The following is a 21,939-nucleotide window of genomic DNA, read 5'->3' as shown; positions in this document are numbered from 1 at the left end:
ATAGAGGTGTTTGTAGAGTAGCTGAATGACAGAAGATTTTTAATTTAATCATTTTAGTTATTTATCACAAAAAATGCCAAACATTTGCTAGCACAAGTTTCTCAAATTTGGATACTTCCTATTTTTTCAGGTTCATACCACTATAAATTTAATATTTATATTTGTTTTTTTCACTAACTTCAACAGCAGCTTATTTAAAGTGCTAAAAAAAAACTTATTTGAGTCTTGATCCCAGATGCACCATAAGAGCTAAAAAAAGACATAGAAATATTATACTGGTAATCCATGGTCTCAGCACACTTTACAGGTCTTAAACAGACAAACATGGAAATCACGAATATGACTGCCATAATGGATCGGCTGAGGCCCGGGTTGCTGTTGACCTACAGGGTGCCAGTGGAAATTGGACTAATGTTAGTCGAAAAAGGAGAGAAGAAGGGCATGTCCGTAGTAGGAGAGAAGAGGAAAGGCAAGAGTCTAGAACTACACTAAGACTAGGGACTCTGAATATTGGGACTATGACAGGGAATGCTAGAGAGTTGGCTGACATGATGCAGAGGAGGAAGGTTGAAGGTGGCACATCTTGTGTAGACAATGTAATCTGAAGGAGATCAGTGACTGCAAAGTTGTGGCAGATGAGAGTGTAGCCAGACAGCATAGGATGGTGGTGTGTAGCATGACTCTGGTCGTAAGGAAGATGAAGAGGACAAAGGCAGAGCAGATGACAAAGTGGTGGAAGCTGAAAAAGAAAGAGGGTTGTGTAGTTTTCAGGGAGGAGTTGAGACAGGCTCAGTGACTGGACAACTACAGCTAATGTTATCAGAGAGACAGGTAGGAGAGTACTTGGTGTGTCATATGGAAGGAAAGGAGCTAAGGAGACCTGGTGGAAGGAAAGGAGATAAGGAGACCTGGTGGAATGAGGAAGTGCAAGAGTGTATACAGAGAACGAGGTTAGCTAAGAAGAAGTGGGACAATGAGAGGACTGAAGAGAGTAGACAGGAGTACAGGGAGATTCAGTGTAAGGTGAAGGTAGAGGTGACAAAGGCCAAACAAAGGGCGTATGATGACTTGTATGATAGGTTGGACAGTAAGGAGGGAGAGACTGATTTATACAGGTTGGCAAGGCAGAGAGATAGAGATGGGAAGGACGTGCAGCAGGTTCAGGTGATTAAGGATAGAGATGGGAATGTATTGACAGGTGCCACAAGTGTGACGGGAAGATGGAAAGAGTACTTTGAAGAGGTGATGAATGAGGAAAATGAGAGAGAACAAAGAGTAAAAGAGGTGACCATTGTGGAGCAGGAAGTAACAAAGATTAGTAAGGATGAAGTGATTGAAAGATGAGGTTAGACAGGAATCTCCATGGACTATGATGTTTGCAGATGACATTGTGATCTGTAGCAGGGGCGAAAATCCCATTTCATAGTTGGGGGGACAATAAACAAGGAAAAAAAAGTTGTAGCCTGTCTTTTATACAGCATCTTTTACCGCAATTTGACGCTTTAATCTTCTCTCTATCTCTCCAACAGGCAGAGTGAATGTCTATACTTATGAGAAATGGCTTAACAACTAAAGATTTCCTGCAATTAAACTGGTAAACTGGTTTATAAACAGGGTGCTGTGAGATCTGCCGCTGCGCACCTCACAACCGTGCATAATAGTCGTGCATAATGACCGCTCGTCGTCGGTTAAACTGCACATCTTTCATGTTTGTCTCACTGACAGGTGGAGAGCCTACAGACAGGTACCCATTAGCTATGAGCCGCTCCATCACTGACTGCTCTTGTTCTGTCCTCTCCCTCTTCTTGCTCTCCTGTCCTCTCTGACTATCACTAAACTCTGGCTTTTGAACAATACAGGAGAAATGTTGCAGACAGTTTATATTATCAGCCTGGGCCTGGGGCTTGTTGTAACAGTAAATGGGATGTGTTGTAACATGTGTAAGTTAAACTGTGTCTGTGTGAGTGTACATCTTACCCTGCGATGTGCGATGTGGGCAGCGGGTCCAGCCATACGCCCCGCCCGTTGGAAAGAGTGTGGGATATACCACTACTAGGAATGGGAGGGGGGGACTAAATCTTTTAAGATTTAAATAGCACATTATTGTGCGATTACAATGAGCACCGCTTACATTGTGCTTTCAATAAATACTACTGCATTGTTCAAAAATTATCAATTGTGTCTCAAATTATTCTAGGGGGGGACAGCTTTACTGAAGGGGGAGTCATGTCCCCCCTGCCCCCCCCCCCCCCCCCCCGGGATTTCCGCCCCTGATCTGTAGTGAGAGCAGGGTGCAGGTGGAGGAAAATCTAGAGAGGTGGAGGTATGCCCTGGAAAGGAGAGGAATGAAGGTTAGTCGTCACAAGACAGAATACGTGTGTGCGTGGATGAGAAGGACTCAAGTGGAACGCTGAGGTCACAGGGAGTAGAAATAAAGAAGGTGGAGGATTTTAACTACTTGGGGTCAACAGTCCAGAGCAACAGAGAGTGTGGACAAGAGGTGAAGAAACATGTGCAAGCAGGTTGGAACGGGTGGAGAAAAGTGTCAGGTGTGATGTGTGATAGAAGAGTACCAGCAAGATTAAAAGGAAAGGTGTACAAGACGGTGGTGAGACCAGCGATGTTGTTTGGTTTAGAGACAGTGGCAGTGAAGAAAAGACAGGAGGCAGAGCGTGAGGTAGCAGAGATGAAGATGTTGAGGTTCTCTTGATGGATGGATGGATGGATAGGATCAGGAAGGAGTACATCAGAGGGACAGCTCATGTTAGATGTTTTGGAGATAAAGTCAGAGAGGCCGGACTGAGATGGTTTGGGCATGTTCAGAGGAGGGACAGTGAATATATTGGTAGAAGGATGCTGAGGTTGGGACTACCCAAGACCAAAGAGGAGATTTATGGATGTTGTGAAAGAGGACATGAAGTCAGTTGGTGTGAGAGAAGAGGATGTGGAGGATAGAGTTAGATGGATAGATTTGCTGTGGCGACCCCTAAAGGGAACAGCCGAAAGAGGAAGAAGACTCACACAGACACACATTCTGTCAAAGTTCAGTCAGTATTTGTGAACATGAGTGACTCTCTCTTGAAGCCAGAAACTAAAGTCTCAAACTTATGATGTCATCAAGAATAAAGTCTGAAGCTACTTCGTAGACAATGAATGGGAGACTGATTGTGTGGACCCACAGAATGTTTGTCTTTTTTATACCCAAGTGAGTTTTATTCTGTCTTTGTTCTTAGTTCTGAAACAGAACATTCACCTGGGTGCTCTGAGTGTCATCTACAACATCTTTCATAATTCATTGTCTGTGGAGCAGCTCCAGACTTTATACCCTATGACATATCATTTTTTACTTTTAACACCCTAGGTTTTGGATTTGGGAGAAAGTTGTTAATGTTAAATATTATTTTTGGACCATCTTAGACTTATAAATATCTTGTATGAATTTTGAAAGTGGGTGTAGTTTCCCTTAAACATTGTACAACATGTAGGCTTTGTATGTGCTTATGATATGTGGTTATCAATGAACAGCATTATAAGGCTTCACATGTGTATCATAACACAATGATTTGTATTATGTTATCAGTATCTAGCCAAATAGCAATTTGAGATATGAGCAACTTATACTCCTACTGTTTGCCTTGTTTATAGGTTTGGCATTGTGTTTATTTTTGACATCTATTCAACGATATTTTATGTTTCTCTTTGCACTCTTCTATTTTGTACTACCATTGCTTACCTCATCAACCTCACTTCCTAATAAGAAAATATGGGCTCGTCCGGGATTTGAACCCGGGACCTCTCGCACCCTAAGCGAGAATCATACCCCTAGACCAACGAGCCACTGTGATACAAAGGGAAAATATACTGTATAAAAAGTTTGACTATGCACGCAATGATGGCTCTTTTGACGGCTTTTTTTTTATGGTTGGGTACGATAATACTTATTGTTTAGCTTTTTGACACGAAATTCACCGATGCAGAGACAAAACAGCCGTATTTTCGACTCAAATATAAGTATCCAGGCGAAACGAGATGGTTCCCTCTTTCCCACTTCCGACTTCGTTTAGGACCGCCTCACCCCGTTATTTCACAGGGAGGTAAGCAGCAGCGATACATTTCCCTTGTTTAGGCAGAAAAATGGCAACATAGGGAAAACAGATGTCATAATAGGATCCCATAGACTGTTTTAAACCGTGTTTTAATTTGTGAAACATTTAAAAACTGCATGTAACAATAACGGATATAAAGTGGCTGTTTCTGTTTAGCATTGTGTTTAATTAGCTTGTGTGTGCGAGCGAGTTGAATGACTGTGAGTAGCTGTTAGTCATGGATATTAAATACTTACTGTCTTGACTATGCGGGAGAATTTGCAAACCAGTAGACAACAGTTGTTCATGAGGCAGTGAATTATCTTGTCTGTCGGTACTCTTCGGTGCAGTCACCTACCGGCCTGCCGACGTGGCGGGGCGGAAGAGGAGCCGCTGGCTGGCACCGAACGGGTGAGCTGCACTGTCACTTTCACAAAAACAAAACTGTCTTTGAGCTTTATAACTTTCCTTCGCCCGAAACAACCGAATGACGCTAATGTGCAACAAAAGTGGCGTTTAAGTTTCTTGAATTTGTTTCACTGTTGAGAATTTGTTTTGTGTTACTCGTTAAAAAGACCATGAACATGCGAATAATAGCCCAATTGTCATATTCGCTTTCAAACAGAACAGTGGTCTTTGCTCAGTTTCTGCTGGATATTGTTCTATATGTTGTCATTGTGTAATAATGTGTAGAAATAGTGTTACGAGTAGCAGAGGAGGCTTTGACATGTTGATGTCATCAATATGAAATGGCTGTTTTCATGATAATCAGTTTGAAAAAACAGTAACTATAATCTGATCTGTACAGCCTGTGTCAACAGTTTATGGATGAAGTACTATATTTTAATTCTTACTACTCTAGATAAAAAAGAAAACGTTTTCATATTTTAATTACTGTGCTTTGTTTTGCAGGTTGTAGTCTGTTTGTTATGGACAAACGTATTTTAGTGTTGTGTACCGGTTTATTAATCATCTTGTGCAAACAGTTTGTGAGAGATAACGTTGTGCTAAGGGACATTTTGCTGCCAGTAAAACAAACTTCAGTGTTTGACAACATGGGGATGACAGTAATGATGTGGACGCATGTACAGCTAGTGACCACTAGATGGTAATGTTGAACCAATTATGTGCTTAATCACAGTGATTAATTTGCACAATGTTTCAGTGTTGTATACAAACTATTCCGACCATAAAATCTTCACATAGCATGTATCAGGCAGGCCTCACATTGTTTATGTTCATCGTGTCATTTTAATTACAGTCGCAGCTTATACAGAAATTATGCAAACTTTCATTAAAACATTTTTCAAGTTATCCACTTGAGTATACTGTATTAGTGTAAATATAAATCATGTACTGTAGAGTGTGACTTCACACTACGGTGAAGGTTATATTCATCCAAGAAAAAAAAAATGTAATAGTTGCATTACTTAATTGCACTGTTCTGAGTCTACCATAAAGTTTGTGTTTTTATCAACCAACAAACATTAGATATTTTACTATGTTGGAATGCATGATACACAACTCCAATGCGCATTTTAAAATTAAAAATAAGCAAAGAAATACAGGATAGTGGTGAAAGGGTTTAACAATGATGTTGCAATAATGGTCCCCTGGATAATGCTGTTAAAATAAGGATTCATGTTTGCAAATAGGCGTGGGCGGTATCAAGGTATTGTGGTATACCAGGGTATATAGAAATCCTGAAGGTATGATTTTCAGTACAGTCAAAAATACAAGTACGTCTCTTTCCATTAACTGATACGGAGATGCTGTATTAAGGCGATTTACTGTAGAGCACAACACGCACCACTAGAGGTGAGTCTCTACTGGCAGAACAGGCAGTTGAGCTAACAAACACAGGGACTACGAATGGTGGGGATAACATTGCAGGACTAGTAGAAAAGAATAATGCCTCTACCCCTGTTAAGGAGTATGGCCATGTATAACTTTATCTTGATATGAGTTCTTCCGACTACAACAGCAGTTTATTAGCCGCATGATTTTATTCAACACATCGTTTCTATTCAGCCCACTGATGTGTCGGTATCTGCTGCAGCAACAAGTGTCATTGTGTCCTCCAGTAAGACATTTGCTTATTTCTTATCTACTCATTATTCTATGGGCTGTAAGTATTTAAACCCTGCAAGTCCTGTCTAAGTAGGCTAATTGCATAATAGAATCAGAGCTTCGTAGGATAGATGTACGATGACTTTCATCGCTCGTAACTCAGCACTCAACTTCACGTTTTTTGTTGTTGTTGTTGTTTTTCACACATATACCATCAGATATTTCAGGAGGGTATGAAGGTATGACAAAATAGATACTGCCCAACCCTATTTGCAAACACATTGAATTGATCTAGTGATCTGGGTGTCTTAAGCATTTGGACTTTGTGCTAATATGTGAGGTGTCTGAGCATGTGATTTAGTGTTTTGCTGTTTGCATTTAAGGACAGATTTTTGTGTTAAGAAGAGTTAAGAATTTAGCAAGCCAGTTTCATTTCAGGTCAGTATTTCTTGACACATTAGGGAGCAAATGATTAATGGACAGATTAATCGAGTATGAAAATAATTATTAGATGCACCACTAATTGAAATTCTGGTGTGGAAATTGGACCAAAGCCACCAGACGAAAACTGAGGTGGTTTATAATCTTCACACACAACAACCGGTATTCGCAGAGACAAAATATTGAAAACGAAATTTCCCAAATAAAAGCATCTGTTTGTTCCTTGTAAGTTTAAATGTATGTGTTGTAAATGCAAGCAGTGTTCAGGATACAAAGATTAATAAAGAAGCACACATCAGCACTTTGACAACGAAAACCACTAAAATCAAAGATCTCCTGTCTTCCAGATCACCATGTCCCAGGCTGATGTAGACCCCTCTGCTGACCTCACCCCTCCACCCACCCAGCCCCCTCACACTGACCCTGGCTGCTGTCAGGATGTCCCAGCAGCCTTTTCACCGCCCTTAGCCCCTCTGCAGCCTCCTTTGGCCCCTGACAGCTTCGACCTCCCACAATCCACCGCCGAGGCAACGACCACAGAGGACACCGCTGCCATGACTAACGTTTCAGAGGGTCCGGCTGACCAACCAGAGCCTGCGGCTGAGGGTCAGGTGGTCATATGTGACCAACCAGTGAGCCTGGAGCCAGACCCAGAGGCTGCAGAGGAGGACGTGGAGGTTTGTAAGACTAGTTTCTGCAGTGTCTTGACATACATGCGCACTCAAACCTGTCTAATTCTGGATTTTTTAGGCTAAAACCAAATTTGATATGTAGGAGTTTAGAACTGTGACAGTTATATGTTATTATTCAATAACTTTTTTTTTACATAAACCCATAACCTAAACATTAATGGTCCAGTGTGTAGGATGTAGTGAGGTTGCAGATTGCAACCAATTAAAACTTGTCCCGTGTGTCAAGCATGAAGAAACATGAATGGCCCTATCTAGAGCCAGTGCTTAGTTTTTCCTCTCTGGACTACTATAGAAACAACACCTGCTCCACATGTAGATATACAGCTCATTTTAAGGTAACAAAGGCACAATGATCCTTAGTTTCAGATGATTGTACACTAATGAAAACAGCTTAATTTATATTCCATTTCTGCCAGTAGTTCCCCCTATATCCTACGCACTGGAGCTTTAAATGAGCTTTTTTAAAGAATTGTGACCATGTGTCAAGTGGGACATTTTATAATTAAAAAAATGAACTTGTCACTGCTCTCTGAAGGACAAACTGTGTGATGATGATTCTGTTTCTAAATGATCCAAATATAAGTTTGGCATTTCTGTGCTGCAGTTTCTTATTACAGATCAGTTATATTCATTGATATGATTTATCTACAATATGCTAATATTGACTAATACATCAGCCTGGGCGATTTATCAGTGTAATGTTTTGTCCCTATTCCACTGAACTTAATTATCTTAATTCATCTATGTCTAGACTTTGATCTAGTTTTCTTTAGAGTCAGTTTTAAAATAGATCACTGCTTAAATCATTTTTCCAGCACAAGTGCTAAAAATCTTCTGTGGTCAACACCTGTTGTTTTTTTAATGTTAGCTATAAATACATTTGATCTGACTTGACTAGTTTCAATTGAGAGATGTTCCCTGAGGCTATGGGGAACTGTGATTGTTGTTTGTCCCTGCTTTCTTGCATTTTATAGACCAATGCATTAATGCATCATCAAAGTAATTGTTAATTGACTTCAACCTTTGAGGCTGGTAGATACAAGTTTTAACTTATGTGCTGTATTTACAGATATTCTAAAAATAATGCAGACTAAGAAAAGGTTTTCTATCTATTACTGTGATGTGTATTTGTGTGTACAGGGGTCACTTCAAGAGAAAGAAAAAGGTTGGGGAGGTTGGAGTTCATGGGGAAAATCTATCCTGAGCAGTGCCACCTCCACAGTGGGTATGTCCTCGTTTTTCTTGTCCTTACCACTTTGCACACTCTCTTTATGATCTCCTCAGTCTTAAATGTTGTGTCTGTGTGCAGGTCATAGCCTGACCTCAGTTAAAGCGAAGGCAGGAGAAGCTCTGCGTCTCCACAGGACCTCAGTAGGAGAGGAGGCGCAAGAAGAGGAGGAAGGGGGAGCTGAGGAGGAGAAGAAAGAGGGAGGAGGTGAAAGTGGAGAGACTGACCTGTCCAGCTCTGGGGAGTCTCCTGTTAATGCTGCAGCTCCCGGCAGGGGCGTCTTCTCTACGATCACACACGCCGTGCAGAACACAGTGAGTGAACACACAAAGAATGAAGGTGGGTTTGGTCTGGAAAAAAAATATAGAAATGTGAAAAGAGTATAGTTTTATTTTTATTTCCTGGAACTACGTCTGAAAAAGTGGGGTCCTCTTACATGTTAGGTCTAAACTTATTAATGTCAATACTTTGTGATTAAATTTTTTGACTTTAGGGGCGTTGGTAGCATAGCAGATAGTGCCGGCGTCCCATGTACAGAGGCAATGCCTCACTGCAGCGGTTGCAGGTTCGATTCCGGCCTGCAACCCTTTGCTGCGTGTCATCTCCCCACTCTCTCTCCCTCCCCATTCCACACTGTCCTGTCAATTAAAGGGAAAAAGCCCAAAAATTAGTCTTTAAAAAAAAAAAAAAAAAAAAAAATTCTGACTTTAAACGTAAAAATGATGAGACAGTAAGTCAACATTTAAATTCTAAATTAAAGTGGAAACAGACAACTTTTCAACTTTTCCCCCTCTAGCCTTTCCAAGTGGTGTTATTGTTGGTGTCGCTGTCGCAAAGACAACCGGATTGGTTTGTTTTCCTCAGAGCCTAGCAACTACTAGCTTCCACAGTTATTGCGGTTGTTCCATCGACCATCATTTCCAGTACTGTGGATAGTGCCTGCAAAGAACTTAGTAATTGGGGTTAGCTACAACAAAAGCACTATCCCCTATCTCCCTAACACCACTATCTGAATGGCAATGGTGTAGTTTTTCTATCGCCATTACACTGTGCAGTCACATTTACTTCATAAGTATCATTTAAAAAATTTAAACACTCCCTATTTCCACTTTAAAATTATGAGGCAGAAGTCAATTTTTTCCCCTTTTGTTGTGTTTTATGGGTCTTATTTTCAGACCAGTACAGCACTACCTAATTTATGGCTCAGTGTTACACACTTTTGCTTTAGTATATAATGATTTTGACTTATTAAGTCAGAATTTTGACTTAATTATTACGGTAAAACTTAAATTAAAAGTCTAGTCACAATTAAATGCCCAGTCACTTTTACTAGCCCGGTGTGGCTACACATTTTGACAAATAAACACCTGTCTTAATTAGACGCCTGGTCTGGTTTTCAAGCAGTTCATTTAAAAAAAAAAAAAGAAAAAAGAAGGCCTTGGAATGTATAAAACGGGGTTGTTGGCTACCTAAAAGTATATATCCATTCCTCGATTATCCTGTAAGTTATTCATATTCAAAATTTAACTTAGTTCGTCATGATCTTGATTTATTATTCCATAATGGTTTCTAAGGCAAAAGTATGTCATCAGGTCATGATATAATTTTGCCTCTGTATCTAATAATTTTACTTAGTAAGTCATTTAGACTTAGTATCATATTGTAATTTACAGGAAGTATTTTTATTTTTTATCATTCCTAACTTTTTCAGTAATTTCCGTCTCTCCATATGCTTCTCTCCTGGGGTCTCTCTCTGTCATCAGGGTAAGTCTGTGATCACTGGAGGTTTGGATGCCTTGGAGTTCATTGGAAAGAAGACCATGACCGTTCTTGCTGAGAGTGACCCAGGTTTCAAAAAGACCAAGACCCTGATGCAGAAGACTGCATCACTGAGTCAGGCATGTAGACACACTCTCAGAGCTCTCTCTCTCTCTCTCTCTCTCCCACACACACACACACACACACACACACACCAATATGTCCCCGCCTATCAGATGAATAATGAATTGTGTGTGTCTGCGTGGATGGAATGATTTGGTGATTTTCATTCCTCTAAAGTGACAGCTCTGCAGCAGTGTTACATTAAGGTTTGACTCTGTGTGTTCACCATTTTTACAGATGTTAAAGGAAGCCAAAGAGAAAGAGCGGGCACGTCTCAGCACCCAGCCAATCAGTGCACCCACAGCTCACTACACTATTCTGTTTGACGACTACCAGGGCTTGTCCCACCTCGAGGCCCTGGAGATCCTGTCCAATGAGAGCGAGGCCAAGGTAAGGCACAAGTGTGGAATGTAGAATACAAGGTATTTCTCAGAAACAGTCTTTCTGGAGTCGTATAATCTATATCTGCTCTTAGGTCCAAGCCTTCCTCTCCTCCCTGGAGGAAGAGGAGCAGGAGGAGGTGAAGAAGGAGCTGATTTTCATTAAGAACATCTTCATCAAGCAAGAGGAAGAAGAGGAAGGAGAGAAAGAGGAAAAAGAAGAAGAGGGAGAACAGACGAAGGATAACGGTGATCTAAGTTCCCAATTACAGTGTTCTACCCCCCTATGTGAGTGACCCAAACCAACCGCCAGACCTGCTGGAGGTAGAGGCGGTCCCTGAGCACTGACCCAGGATCAGTTGACCTAGTGCACATTTTCTGCTCGAACTCTGGCTAAGAGACATAAGTTCTGACATTAGATCTGAAGTTTAGGATCAGCACTGATTTTTCACTTTGGTTGAATTTTCCATAAGTGCAAAATTGCATGAGAATATAATTGTTGTTAAGGTCCATTTCCCAAAGCATATGAAGAATTTTTGAATATATTTTCTATCTTCCAGGCTGTCAGTCCTTGTCACATCTAACAGGCTTAACATCACCATCCATCACATTGAAGAATTATAATCGTTTTATGTCCTAGTAGTGCCAGACATGCTTTTGAAATCTTTTCCTCACAGGAGCGTTCAAGCCAAGAATGTAAGAGTGTCTCTGATATTTTTTTAACCTGGACCCTATTTTTCCATGTTTTTAGTTACTAATGCGCACAGCAGTTTTTGAAATTGGTCCAGTATTTAGCAAGAGCACTGCAGCCCGCGGTCACAGCACAGGCTGACAGTATTATGCACTGTCAAAGTGTTTGTATTTGCCACTGACAGGCTCAGATTATTATTTTAAGTGTCTGACAACATTATGGAAATGATCCCTACAGGGATAAACCGTTTTGTTAAGGTGTGAGATCCTCTTTGCTTAACCAGAAACAGCTGTGAAATCACTCTCACCAAACCCACCAGACTCCATTTAATTAAATAGTAATTTTTATCATAGTAAAAAACACTTAATTGAAAGTCAGAGAAAATAATTTCACAAAAACTGTCATGGTTCATCTTTCTACTGTTCCAACAATCATCAACTCTGGTTTGGTTGAAATAAACCCTCAATTCACACAGTTAGATATGAAAAGGTGCCTGCTCTATGCATGCAAAATTTACTGTTTATTTAAAATGGAGTCTGGAGGGTTTGGCAATAGCGATTTTGTGGCTGTTTCTGGTTAAACAAAGAGGATCTTACTCTTTAGGGATCCTTTTACATACTGTTGGCAAACACATACTGTATAATAATAATATGAGTCTGTTGGTGCCATAACAAGCACCTTCAGTGAATATAATTTGCTGCATAATTGCCCTGACTGGTTACGTTGCAGCCTGTTATGTGGCTGTCAGCTGCAGTGGTCTCGCTCAATACTGAGACATTTTCAAAAAATGTGATGCCTGTGGTCACTTACACACAAAAAACATGGGAAAATAGGGTCAAGTTGAATAATACAGAAGTTACCCTTTAATAGCCATGAAGATCAGTTTACTAGCCACGTGGAGTTTGAAAAATATTGGGCATTTATAAAGGCCTTTACGAAAGGCACTATTGGGTATTAGTATTGTAAGTGTAGGAAGCAGCATTTTTGGAGGTTGACCCGTACTAGAGTCAAAAAGTCAGGACATCTCGGCCTCTGCTTTTTTTTTTCAATCTCTCATATGTCCTTTAGTTGCATTGCAGTGCAGTGCTACATATAATACAAAACAATATATTATAATTCTATTTATAGCAAACATGCTAAATAAATGAAATACAAAGTTGCTGAATAAATGGCTATTACTGCAACTAAATGAATTGACTAGAAAAAACAAAATATACATGTTGAAGACCCTCCCCAGCTCCCCGAAAAAAAAACAAGACGACCTGGGCTGCAGCACTAAAAAAAATTCATACAAAATCCTCCCCCTTTTCTAAACCCTTCTCCCTCCTAATAATATTTAGACATTCCTTTAGCTTAAGCAAATGACTGTCACAGGTAACTAACATGACTGAGAGGATTAACAGCTTCTTGGCTGCTAACATCATCACCTGGAAATCACGGTAAGTGCACTGCAACAGTCCTGCAGGAGCAAAGCTAAAGCCAACAGGGATTCAGTCTCTGGGTGTCAACACTGGGATTTAAACTGTGCAAAGTACAGCCTCTCTTGACATTAACCTGGTGTTGGGGGGAAAAAGTTTTAAAATCCAGTTTCTCACAAATAATATTGACTGATTCAGCGTCAACATACACAAATTATAATTCCTATTTGCAAAAGCCCAGAAAACCTTGGAACCTTATGGGACCTGTTGTTGGAGGCATTTTGTTCCTGATGTATCGTCGTTGTCATTTCAAGAGAAAGAAAATGTTCTGCCAAAGTGAAACTCAGTGTCGAGGGGATGTCAGGTGATACCAAGTTTTGGTTCTTATCGTATCTCACCAGCCACTTGTCACTTGACATTTTAAAGACTGTATATAAACTTGTGCTGTGCGACAGGTGCCCTCAGGCGATGTCACAGCAGTGCACAGCTCAAAGCTGACTGGTGTCCCCTTACCTGGAGGGTTTTAACACGGTGCCTGATCCAGTGTTGGTGTTCAGGGGCTACTGACACATTCACATCACATCACAGATTCAAAACATACCAACAATGATATTAGATCTGCATGTGTGCCTTGAGCATTAAGATCTAATTGGAATTTGTGTTGAGGAGTTTGAATTAATTTAGCAGGAAAACAAGAGTGAGAAGTTCACCAGATCTCTGTTGTGCTGTTTAGCTGAAGGCAAACAACAATATTATGATCTCAGCATGGGGGAAATCAAACCAGTGCACATGGTACAAATCTACTCTTCTGCAGTTTGTGCATCTATGGCTTTAACATATGTTGTGTAAAGTGAAGTATACTGACATGATGTGTGTGTGTGTGTGTGTGTGTGTGTGTGTGTGTGTGTGTGTGTGTATGGCTGATTGTCTGTCTGTGTGTGTATGATTGTGTAATACTTCCAGCGACTGATGGCGAGGAGTTTGTGAGTGTTCTCACTGAGTTGCTGTTTGAGCTTCACGTTGCTGCAACACCTGACAAACTCAACAAGGTGAGTCACACACACACACACACACACACACACACACACGCACAATAATTACAGTAATTGTGAGGATATTCATTGACTTAAATGAATTCATTAACTATTTTCCTCACCCTAGCCCACTCTACTACCTATTTTAAAGCTCGGACATACTTTACACACAGACAGACATCCACCGACAGCTACATGGAAGTGCACGCTTCTATACATAGTACAGTTGAGGGTCCATGTCACCCTCAAACATGGGAGGGCTGGGAGGTGAGTTTACAGTCCTCCTACTGCCAATAACATATGAAAGTGAGCATCTGTCTAATATATAACTTAAAACTAACTTCACTACGGTGCGGCTGCAGCAGCTGGCTTGACCGCAGCGTTTTGGTGTGGACTGGAGTATGGGGCAAGAAATAATAGTTTGTAATTGGAGCATAAGCAGTTGGCGCACTTGCTATGCATACAGTCCACATAGCCACAAATTTTGGGCTGCACGCAGACATCCACAATGGGTGCAGACATGTGGTCCTTAAGTCTAAGACTAAAACACACCAACACACAACAGGAAAACTTAGAGGCTGAGCAGGTAGACGTTTCATTTTCTTCACCAGCTGTTAAACATTTTCTTATAAGATCATTTCAGGTCTGTCTCATACATAATTCACATTCTCATATGTACATTTGAATATTTATTGGCCCCTGTAATTGTTCCTCTTCTGCACACTGGCCATGAAGTTAATCCTGTCATAGTATGTGAATTCAAAATCCATAGTGTGAACAGATGAAGCTAAAATGAAGCTTCATTTCAGCTGTTTGAGTCAGAAACATCAAGTGGGTATGTGGTGTTTCCTGTCTGTATTTCACATAAAACACATTATGTGTTTCCTGAGGCGTGATGATTGTGTTGAGTACATTTCTTCCTCATGAAGCATTTGCAAAGCCATTTTTTTAAAGAAGATTAGAAAGTGTGATTTGCTTACATCCATGTTTACTTACGAAAACTCCTCTTCTCTATTTCCTTCGTAAGCATGTTGCTGTTTTTTTTTTTCTTTTACTTTTTTCTTTATATTAACCCACATCATAGACACTTCACATAAGCAATAACATTATTATTTATCAAAGGAGAGGGGGTAGCTGGGGTGTGAATATGTCTTTTTTTTGGTTTGATTGTTTTTTTAACCCTCCCCGGAACTACGAATATTCTTAAAATGCTATAAATATCTATAAAATGCATGACCCACCCTCCACAAACAAACAGCTTCATTAATTTATTTAACAAAATGCATAGTCTGTATAAAAGAATGGACTAGCTACTGTTACATCACCCATTGGTTTGTGGACTCCTGTTTTAAAATCTTGAGTTTAACATTTCGGCTGTTGACATCTTGGTTTTTGGAGCCAGAAGTTACTATTTTTGGATTAGAGGTTGGAGCTGTGGAGGAGCCAGGGGTGGATCTAACTCATAGACTGTAGAAATTCCTCATAGACAGCCTGACACTCAAACGGCCCCAACCTGAAATATGCATAACTGTAAGCCTTAAAATAAATAAATAAAATGTAAACAGGTGAGTTATGTAAAAATTCACCCCCTGTACAGTTGTCAAGGATGTTGAAATTACCTATGGAGACCAAAATCATTGTTTGCAGCAGGCTGTAATGTTGAAGCTTTATTTCTGCTATAGAGTTGGGCATTTTAACTTGAGGGTCTGTGGGGATTGCCTGGCTTCTGGACCCAGCCTCAAGTGGACATTTGAGGAACTGAGATTTTGGCACTTCTGCATTGGCTCCATTTCTCAGCCCCGGAGGTTGCCGCTTGGCAAAAAGCAAATCCTCCTTACACCTCGCTTCATCCCACAAGCTGTCTGTGCACTTCAGCAGAATATGGGTGCATGAAAGCCACCAGTCATTGGTCCTACCACACAAATCCAACATTTGATAAGCCTGCTGGCACACACATCACACACACACACACACACACACACACACACACACACACATACATTACAATGCCAGCATTAGCAAGTGTACATGTAATGACAGTTTTCCCAAACCATAACAGACACAACAGTGGTAGCCAGAATGATATCAGTAACTTGGCTCAGTGATTGTTACTGTATTAGATTTTAAAAACTTACCCCTTTATGATCAAAATTTAAAAGTTAAAAGTTGAACAACAATCCTGTAGTTGTAAGAAGCCTTGGTTTTTCACTGTTGTCATGCATGTAGGATCACAGAATTTAATCTTTTTTTACAGGAACTGGTTTTGTTGCATCCTCATTGTTTTGATTTTTTCTTAGTTTTCTTTGTTTCACATAAAATTATCAGATTTTCTTTATTGAGAACGCCCTTCTATCTTCAACAAATTGAAACTTTTGAAACATTCAGAAAAGCGCAAAGACTCTGATCTAAATATTTTTTGGTTTCCCATTAAATGTCTGGGTTTTATGTACTCACAGATTGTAATGCTTTCCATATGGCTTTAAATTAGGGTAGTTTCTTTCTTTACTATAGTATTGTTCATATTTAAAAAGCAGAAAAGGGTAATAGTACCAAACCAGCATTCTGGGAACTTTAGAAAATTTGTGATTACACGTAAAGTAAAAATCGATGTCGAAGAAGTTCAAGTCCACTGAGACCATGTAGGTCCCCTCCTACATGGTTCTATATATTCCTTAAACCCTCATAATAAACTTAATTCTAACCTTGTCTTAGACCACTTGAATAGAATCCCTGCAAAATGTCCTCACTGTTCCTCAGTGTTCTCCCCTTGGTTTTTTTTATATTTGGTACACACTCACACACAAAGTCTTCTCTCTCTCCTGCCACAGTCTCTGACGTTATACAAAAGTTATCACCTTTGAAGTCCTTCTGCATATTCAAATTCACATGTATGGAATGTATATTAGCATATAATCGTGTATACGCATCTGATTAGCATACATCAGGATGGCGATCTCTTACCACGCAGCACTGATGGGTGGTAATTATGCATCTCCAGGCTCGGATGAGGGCCCATGATTGGGTGAGCGAGGTGGAACAGCCTGTCACTACGGAGACGGTTGGCAAGGAAACGCAGGACCAGCCGGCAGGAGAGACCTCACCTGGAGAGAACGATAAGGAGGAGAAAAAGAAAGACGGAGAAGAGCAGGGGGAGGAGAAGGGCGAGGTGGAGGGAGAGAAGGGCGGAGAGGAGGAAAAGAAGGAGAAAGAGAACGACCCCAGATCTGTAGAGGTGAGGTCAACTCAACAGTGTTACGTGACAGGAAAGACTGTCTTCATTCTTTTAATTTAACCTCCCTCTCCTCCTCCTGCTGTTACAAGCTGATTTGTTTTGATACAGTTATTCTGCATACATCATATACAAATGTATGTGTGTGTGTGTGTGTGTGTGTGTGTGTGTGTTCATGTCCCTCTCTCCAGGCTGTCTACCTGTCATCAGTCGGCAGTCTGGCAGAAGTGACGGCTCGCAGTATTGAGCAGCTCCACAAGGTGGCAGAACTCATCCTCCATGGCCAGGACTTGGAGAAACCAGCCAGAGACCAGGCACACATCCTCACCAGGTGTGTGTGTGTGTGTGTGTGTGTGTGTGTGTAAGAGAGAGAGCGAGCACATTACATGAGACGAGTGAGCTTTGCTAAGGTCAACATTTTTATTCCAGGTTGACATGTGCCATGTGTAAGGAGGTGGAGTGCTTGGCCAAGAAGTTCTGTGATACCCTGCTTCTTGTTGGGGTAGGTGACAGGGATTGTGTGAATAGTGTTATTCTATTTTTTTTCTAAGTCAACTAATCCCATGAAAAATCTGCCACTTGATAATTTCTGACTTCCCTGCCCCATCTCAGTCGGTGTTAAATCAACCATTCACCATATATACCATTCATATTATACCATATATACTATTCATATACCACCTCACTTTAGGAAGGTTAATATGATATGTATGAAACATCCAAAGTAACGTATATGTAGTTTGCAGAAACATACAATGCCAACACTTTCTTCTAGCGTGGGTGATGAGGGTTCAGTTTTGAATTTTCTGTGTAAGAGTTGCAGCATCCACAGGCTGGCTCTCTGTCTATACTTACAAAGATACAGAGTTCTTGTGAAGAACATGTATATGAAGGTTGTGTTTTACCCACTCTACCAACACCCGTGAGAAAGCTGGGAAACACATTAGGTAAATAAAGAGTCTTTCAATAAGTCAGCTAATGTTGCCAAGTTTTTTACATTTCAGCCTTTGTAAGTTGAGCACCGTGCTGACTGGTGAGGTACCGACAACATACTTTTTCATGTTAATGAGAGAAAGTGTCTCTCAGTGAAACAGTGTGGCTCGTTTATGTGTTTTTAATAGTTTTTGGAATATAATGGGGGTCTATGGCAGGAAGAAGCTGCTGTATATGACACTTGTCAGTAGGTTTTTCCTGGAACTTTTTGACGAATCTAAAATATCACCAGCCTTATACTAAAGTCTTAGTTTATTTGTGTTTTCTTACCAACCCACTTATTTTTAATCAGTTCACTGAGTAACATGATAGATCTCACATCTCACTGCTGCTTTCTGTCTCTCATTTCTCTCTCTCTCTCTCTCAGGGCCAGAGGAAAGCAGAGGAGTTGAATCCACTAGTAGATAGTGTGCAGCTAGAGGTGAGATGCACAGATTTGTCATCAGATGATGTTGAATATAATCAAGTGACAGTGAATGAAATGAATAATGTGGCAGTCTCTGCCTGATGGTGGCTGCTAGAAATGCCTCAATAATCATTGTGACTGATATGACATTTGATTGTGTTTAATCTGTTAAAGGAGAATAAGGTGAGAGCCTCACAAAATGTTCAGAGATATGTTTTTAAATGATCAAAAATCAAAATAGATTTCTAACACTGGTATTACACTTAAAATACATGTTATTCCCAATGCAATCAGCATTTTAGACTAAAACTCAACCACAAATGTGCCTCCACAACATTTTATTTTAGATATTAATGTTTTATGCTTTGTTTTTAGTATTTTATTAGAATTTTGTGCATGTGCACTGTGTTCCATACTTAATGATAGGGTGTTGTTAGTCACCAATGTTTGTTATAAATGTTACATGCTCTCATGCAGCTGATAGTTATGGTAAGGATGATGATGACCATGAGGAGAAGGAGAAGGAGGAAGAGGATCAGATGATGATTATTAGCATAATGAAGTTTGGGACGATGATGATTACGATAATCATGATTAGGATGATGAGGATGGTGATGATGATGATGAGGTTAATGAAGATTATGATGATGATGAGGAGGAGGAGGATCATTATGGGATGATGATAATTTGGATGTGGATGATGAGGATTAGGATGATAATATTGATTAGGATGATGATGATGATGATGATGATGATGATGATGATTTGGATGAGGCTGATGGGGAGGGGGATGATGATGTTTAAGATGAGGAAGATGAGGTTGATGATGATTAGGATGGGGATAAAAAGGAGGAGGCTGATGATTAGGATGAGGATAAAAGGAGGAGGCTGATGATTAGAATGAGGATAAAAAGGAGGAGGCTGATGTTTAAGATGAGGAAGATGAGGTTGATGATGATTAGGATGGGGATAAAAAGGAGGAGGCTGATGTTTAAGATGAGGAAAATGAGGTTGATGATTATTAGGATGGGGATAAAAAGGAGGAGGATGATGATTAGGATGAGGATAAAAAGGATGAGGCTGATGATTAGAATGAGGATAAAAGGAGGAGGCTGTTGATTAGGATGAGGATGATCAGGAGGAGGAAAAGGAGGATGATGATGACAATGATGATGATGATGTTCATGATGTTCATGGGTCTCCTGTCTGCAGGGCTCCAACAGCACCAACTACATTGAGAATGCATTGCAGCTGCTGCTTCCCGTCCTGCAGATCTCTCACATCCAGAGCCAGCACTGTCAGTCCACCACAGAACCAGCAGCACAGACGCAGCATTAACACACACACACACACACACACACACACACACACAAGCTACCTGCTCACATGCTTGTCTTAATGTATCTATTGTTGTACAGTAAAATATAGATTATTCCAGATTAAGTGCTTAAATCTACATCAAGTGCCATGTGCAGGGGACAGAAGATGTTTTAAATATACTTAATATAACCTTGAAGGTAACAGTTTAGCAAATAGATAATGTAGGAATGACCCACATGCAGCATGTATGCATGTCTCTTCCACATTACATCTCTGAATGTCATTTTGTCTCAGTTGACATTTTGCTTTGAGGAACCAAATGGTACTCAGAGCTGATTCGAGATCAGGTGTGACTCATACCTCTCCAAAAGCTGAACCAAAAATTACTGATTGTGTTGAAGGGACTTGACTTTAATGTATATTAAGCTTTCTTTGCACTCCTTATGGGCCAATGTTATTTCAAATGAAAGAGCAATTTACTAACACTAATGGAATGTTTTAATCTGGTTTGAGACAAAATGCCAGTGTTAATGATTATACACAGTTTGTTCTTGTTTTTGTTTATGTTAAATTATGTGAAGTAACACTACTTTATAATTTACTCTTATTCAGTTTGATTTGACAGAAACATCTGAACTTCATACTACTAAATTACAAAATATTTAGTCCTCCTTCCTCCTCCTTGTGTGTATCGAAGATATAATGAAGGTGAATTCATCTCTCATTATGTTTTGTTGTGCTGCTACACTCAAATAGTATACTGTAGTCTGACACTTTCAGAAATTTGCTCAAAGGGATAGTGCAGATTTTTTTGAAGTGGGGTTGTATAGGGGAACATATTTATAGTCAGCGTATCACATACAGTAGATGTCAGTCAGTACATCCCCAGTTTTGAGAAGCAGAAAGGAGTGCCGGCACAGAAGCTAAGCAATGTACTGCTATAGATGGGGGCAGCAGCAGAATGTATTTTAGCTACCTAAAAAGTCCCGGTTCAAAAGTTCAGTTTGTTTTCCAGGTGGAATCACTGGCTGATATTAAGCTAAAGCAATGAAACTGCTCTAAATATAGCAAACACTGAAACTGATACAGATTTTTTTCAAGTGGGGCTTTTTTTAGGTGCCTAAAGTACATTTTGTTGCTGACCCCTCCACAGCAGTACATTGCTTAGCTTCCATGTTGGACTCCTGCTTGCTTTTCCAAACTGGAGGCGTGCCAACTAACATCTACTGTATTTAATAGAGTGTCTTTGGATAAGTACCACATAAAACCCCACATCAGAAGATCTGAACTATCCCTTTAATTGCTTTCTTGCAGAGTTGGATGAGAAGATCAATTACAATCATATCTGAGGGTGGTATTGTTCTTCTCAACCAACTCTTGGCAAGAAAAAAATGAGAGTATTTCCCAAAATGTTGAGCTGTTTATTTAATAATAAAATGACATGTCATGCCCTCTGTTGGATCCTTATCTGAACACCCCAATGAAGACATTAGCCACAACATTTTTATTTCATTTTGCCCTCCTGAATAAAGGCTTTAAATACCGTTTTTGCCAGGTTCTAGATTTATACTCTGTGCTCCCCAGAGTTACACATATCAACTGTTTTCCACCTTATTTTTTTCCCTTTCCTGCAACCACCTGTAGAGTTTTCAGCAGCAATCCCAAGGTGCTCACAGTGTATCTGTGTTTTTAATATCCAGTGTTAAATTGGCTCTCAGCCTCCAGCCAGCAGATCTCTGGAAAAGATAAAGTACTCTCTTCCCCTCCCGCTTCTTCCCTTTTAGAGATACATTGATGCAGGCAAGAAAGATATTAAGCCAAGAAAATATTAGTCTATCTGTCGTAATGTTTTGGCTCCTCTCAGCCATATCCAGATGGGGCACGGCCGTTCATCAGCCATGCATCTGCCTTAGAATACAAAATGATTTGTAATGCGAAATGAGAAATGTTTGGGAGGCAAGTCATTTATTTAGGTTTTGACAGTTTACTAATGTATCAGGATTCCCTTCTAATTAAGTGCCCTAAGACTGTTTGAGGATGAGATGTCGAAAATAAACAAGTTTTAACCAAC

At 40.1% G+C, this 21,939-nt stretch overlaps 1 protein-coding gene and 1 non-coding gene across 3 annotated transcripts; one reads left to right on the top strand and one right to left on the bottom strand.

The window, feature by feature from the left end:
* Positions 1-3,765: 3,765 nt before the first annotated feature.
* Positions 3,766-3,837, bottom strand: trnap-agg (transfer RNA proline (anticodon AGG)). Its single transcript has one exon. It is a non-coding gene; the product is annotated as a tRNA-Pro (tRNA).
* A 521-nt stretch (positions 3,838-4,358) lies between these two features.
* Positions 4,359-21,939, top strand: fam114a1 (family with sequence similarity 114 member A1). Of its 2 annotated transcripts, none has more exons than XM_033624675.2 (13): positions 4,359-4,496; positions 6,944-7,273; positions 8,429-8,513; positions 8,598-8,830; positions 10,280-10,414; positions 10,635-10,787; positions 10,873-11,026; positions 13,850-13,935; positions 16,919-17,152; positions 17,341-17,480; positions 17,579-17,651; positions 18,510-18,563; positions 19,761-21,939. In XM_033624675.2, exons 2-13 carry the CDS (start codon positions 6,950-6,952, stop codon positions 19,884-19,886), a joined length of 1,797 nt encoding a protein of 598 aa, XP_033480566.1. In that variant the 5' UTR covers positions 4,359-4,496; positions 6,944-6,949; the 3' UTR covers positions 19,887-21,939. The 2 variants fall into 2 exon arrangements, with proteins under 2 accessions (XP_033480566.1, XP_033480565.1); XM_033624674.2 differs by having other exon boundaries at positions 10,873-11,065.

The sequence above is a fragment of the Epinephelus lanceolatus genome, chromosome 3, assembly GCF_041903045.1.
Source record: "Epinephelus lanceolatus isolate andai-2023 chromosome 3, ASM4190304v1, whole genome shotgun sequence".
In the NCBI taxonomy this organism is placed as follows: Eukaryota; Metazoa; Chordata; class Actinopteri; order Perciformes; family Serranidae; genus Epinephelus; species Epinephelus lanceolatus.
Note: the sequence above shows the minus strand (reverse complement) of the source record. Positions and strands in the feature narration are given on the sequence as shown.

Bases quoted from the DNA above. Each gene is read 5' to 3' on its own strand.
- fam114a1 (XM_033624674.2), top strand. From the start codon at position 6,950: ATGTCCCAGGCTGATGTAGACCCCTCTGCTGACCTCACCCCTCCACCC. The intron at 17,481-17,578 runs GTGTGTGTGTGT...TTTTTATTCCAG, and splicing joins CAGGCACACATCCTCACCAG to GTTGACATGTGCCATGTGTA. The intron at 18,564-19,760 runs GTGAGATGCACA...TCCTGTCTGCAG, and splicing joins TAGATAGTGTGCAGCTAGAG to GGCTCCAACAGCACCAACTA.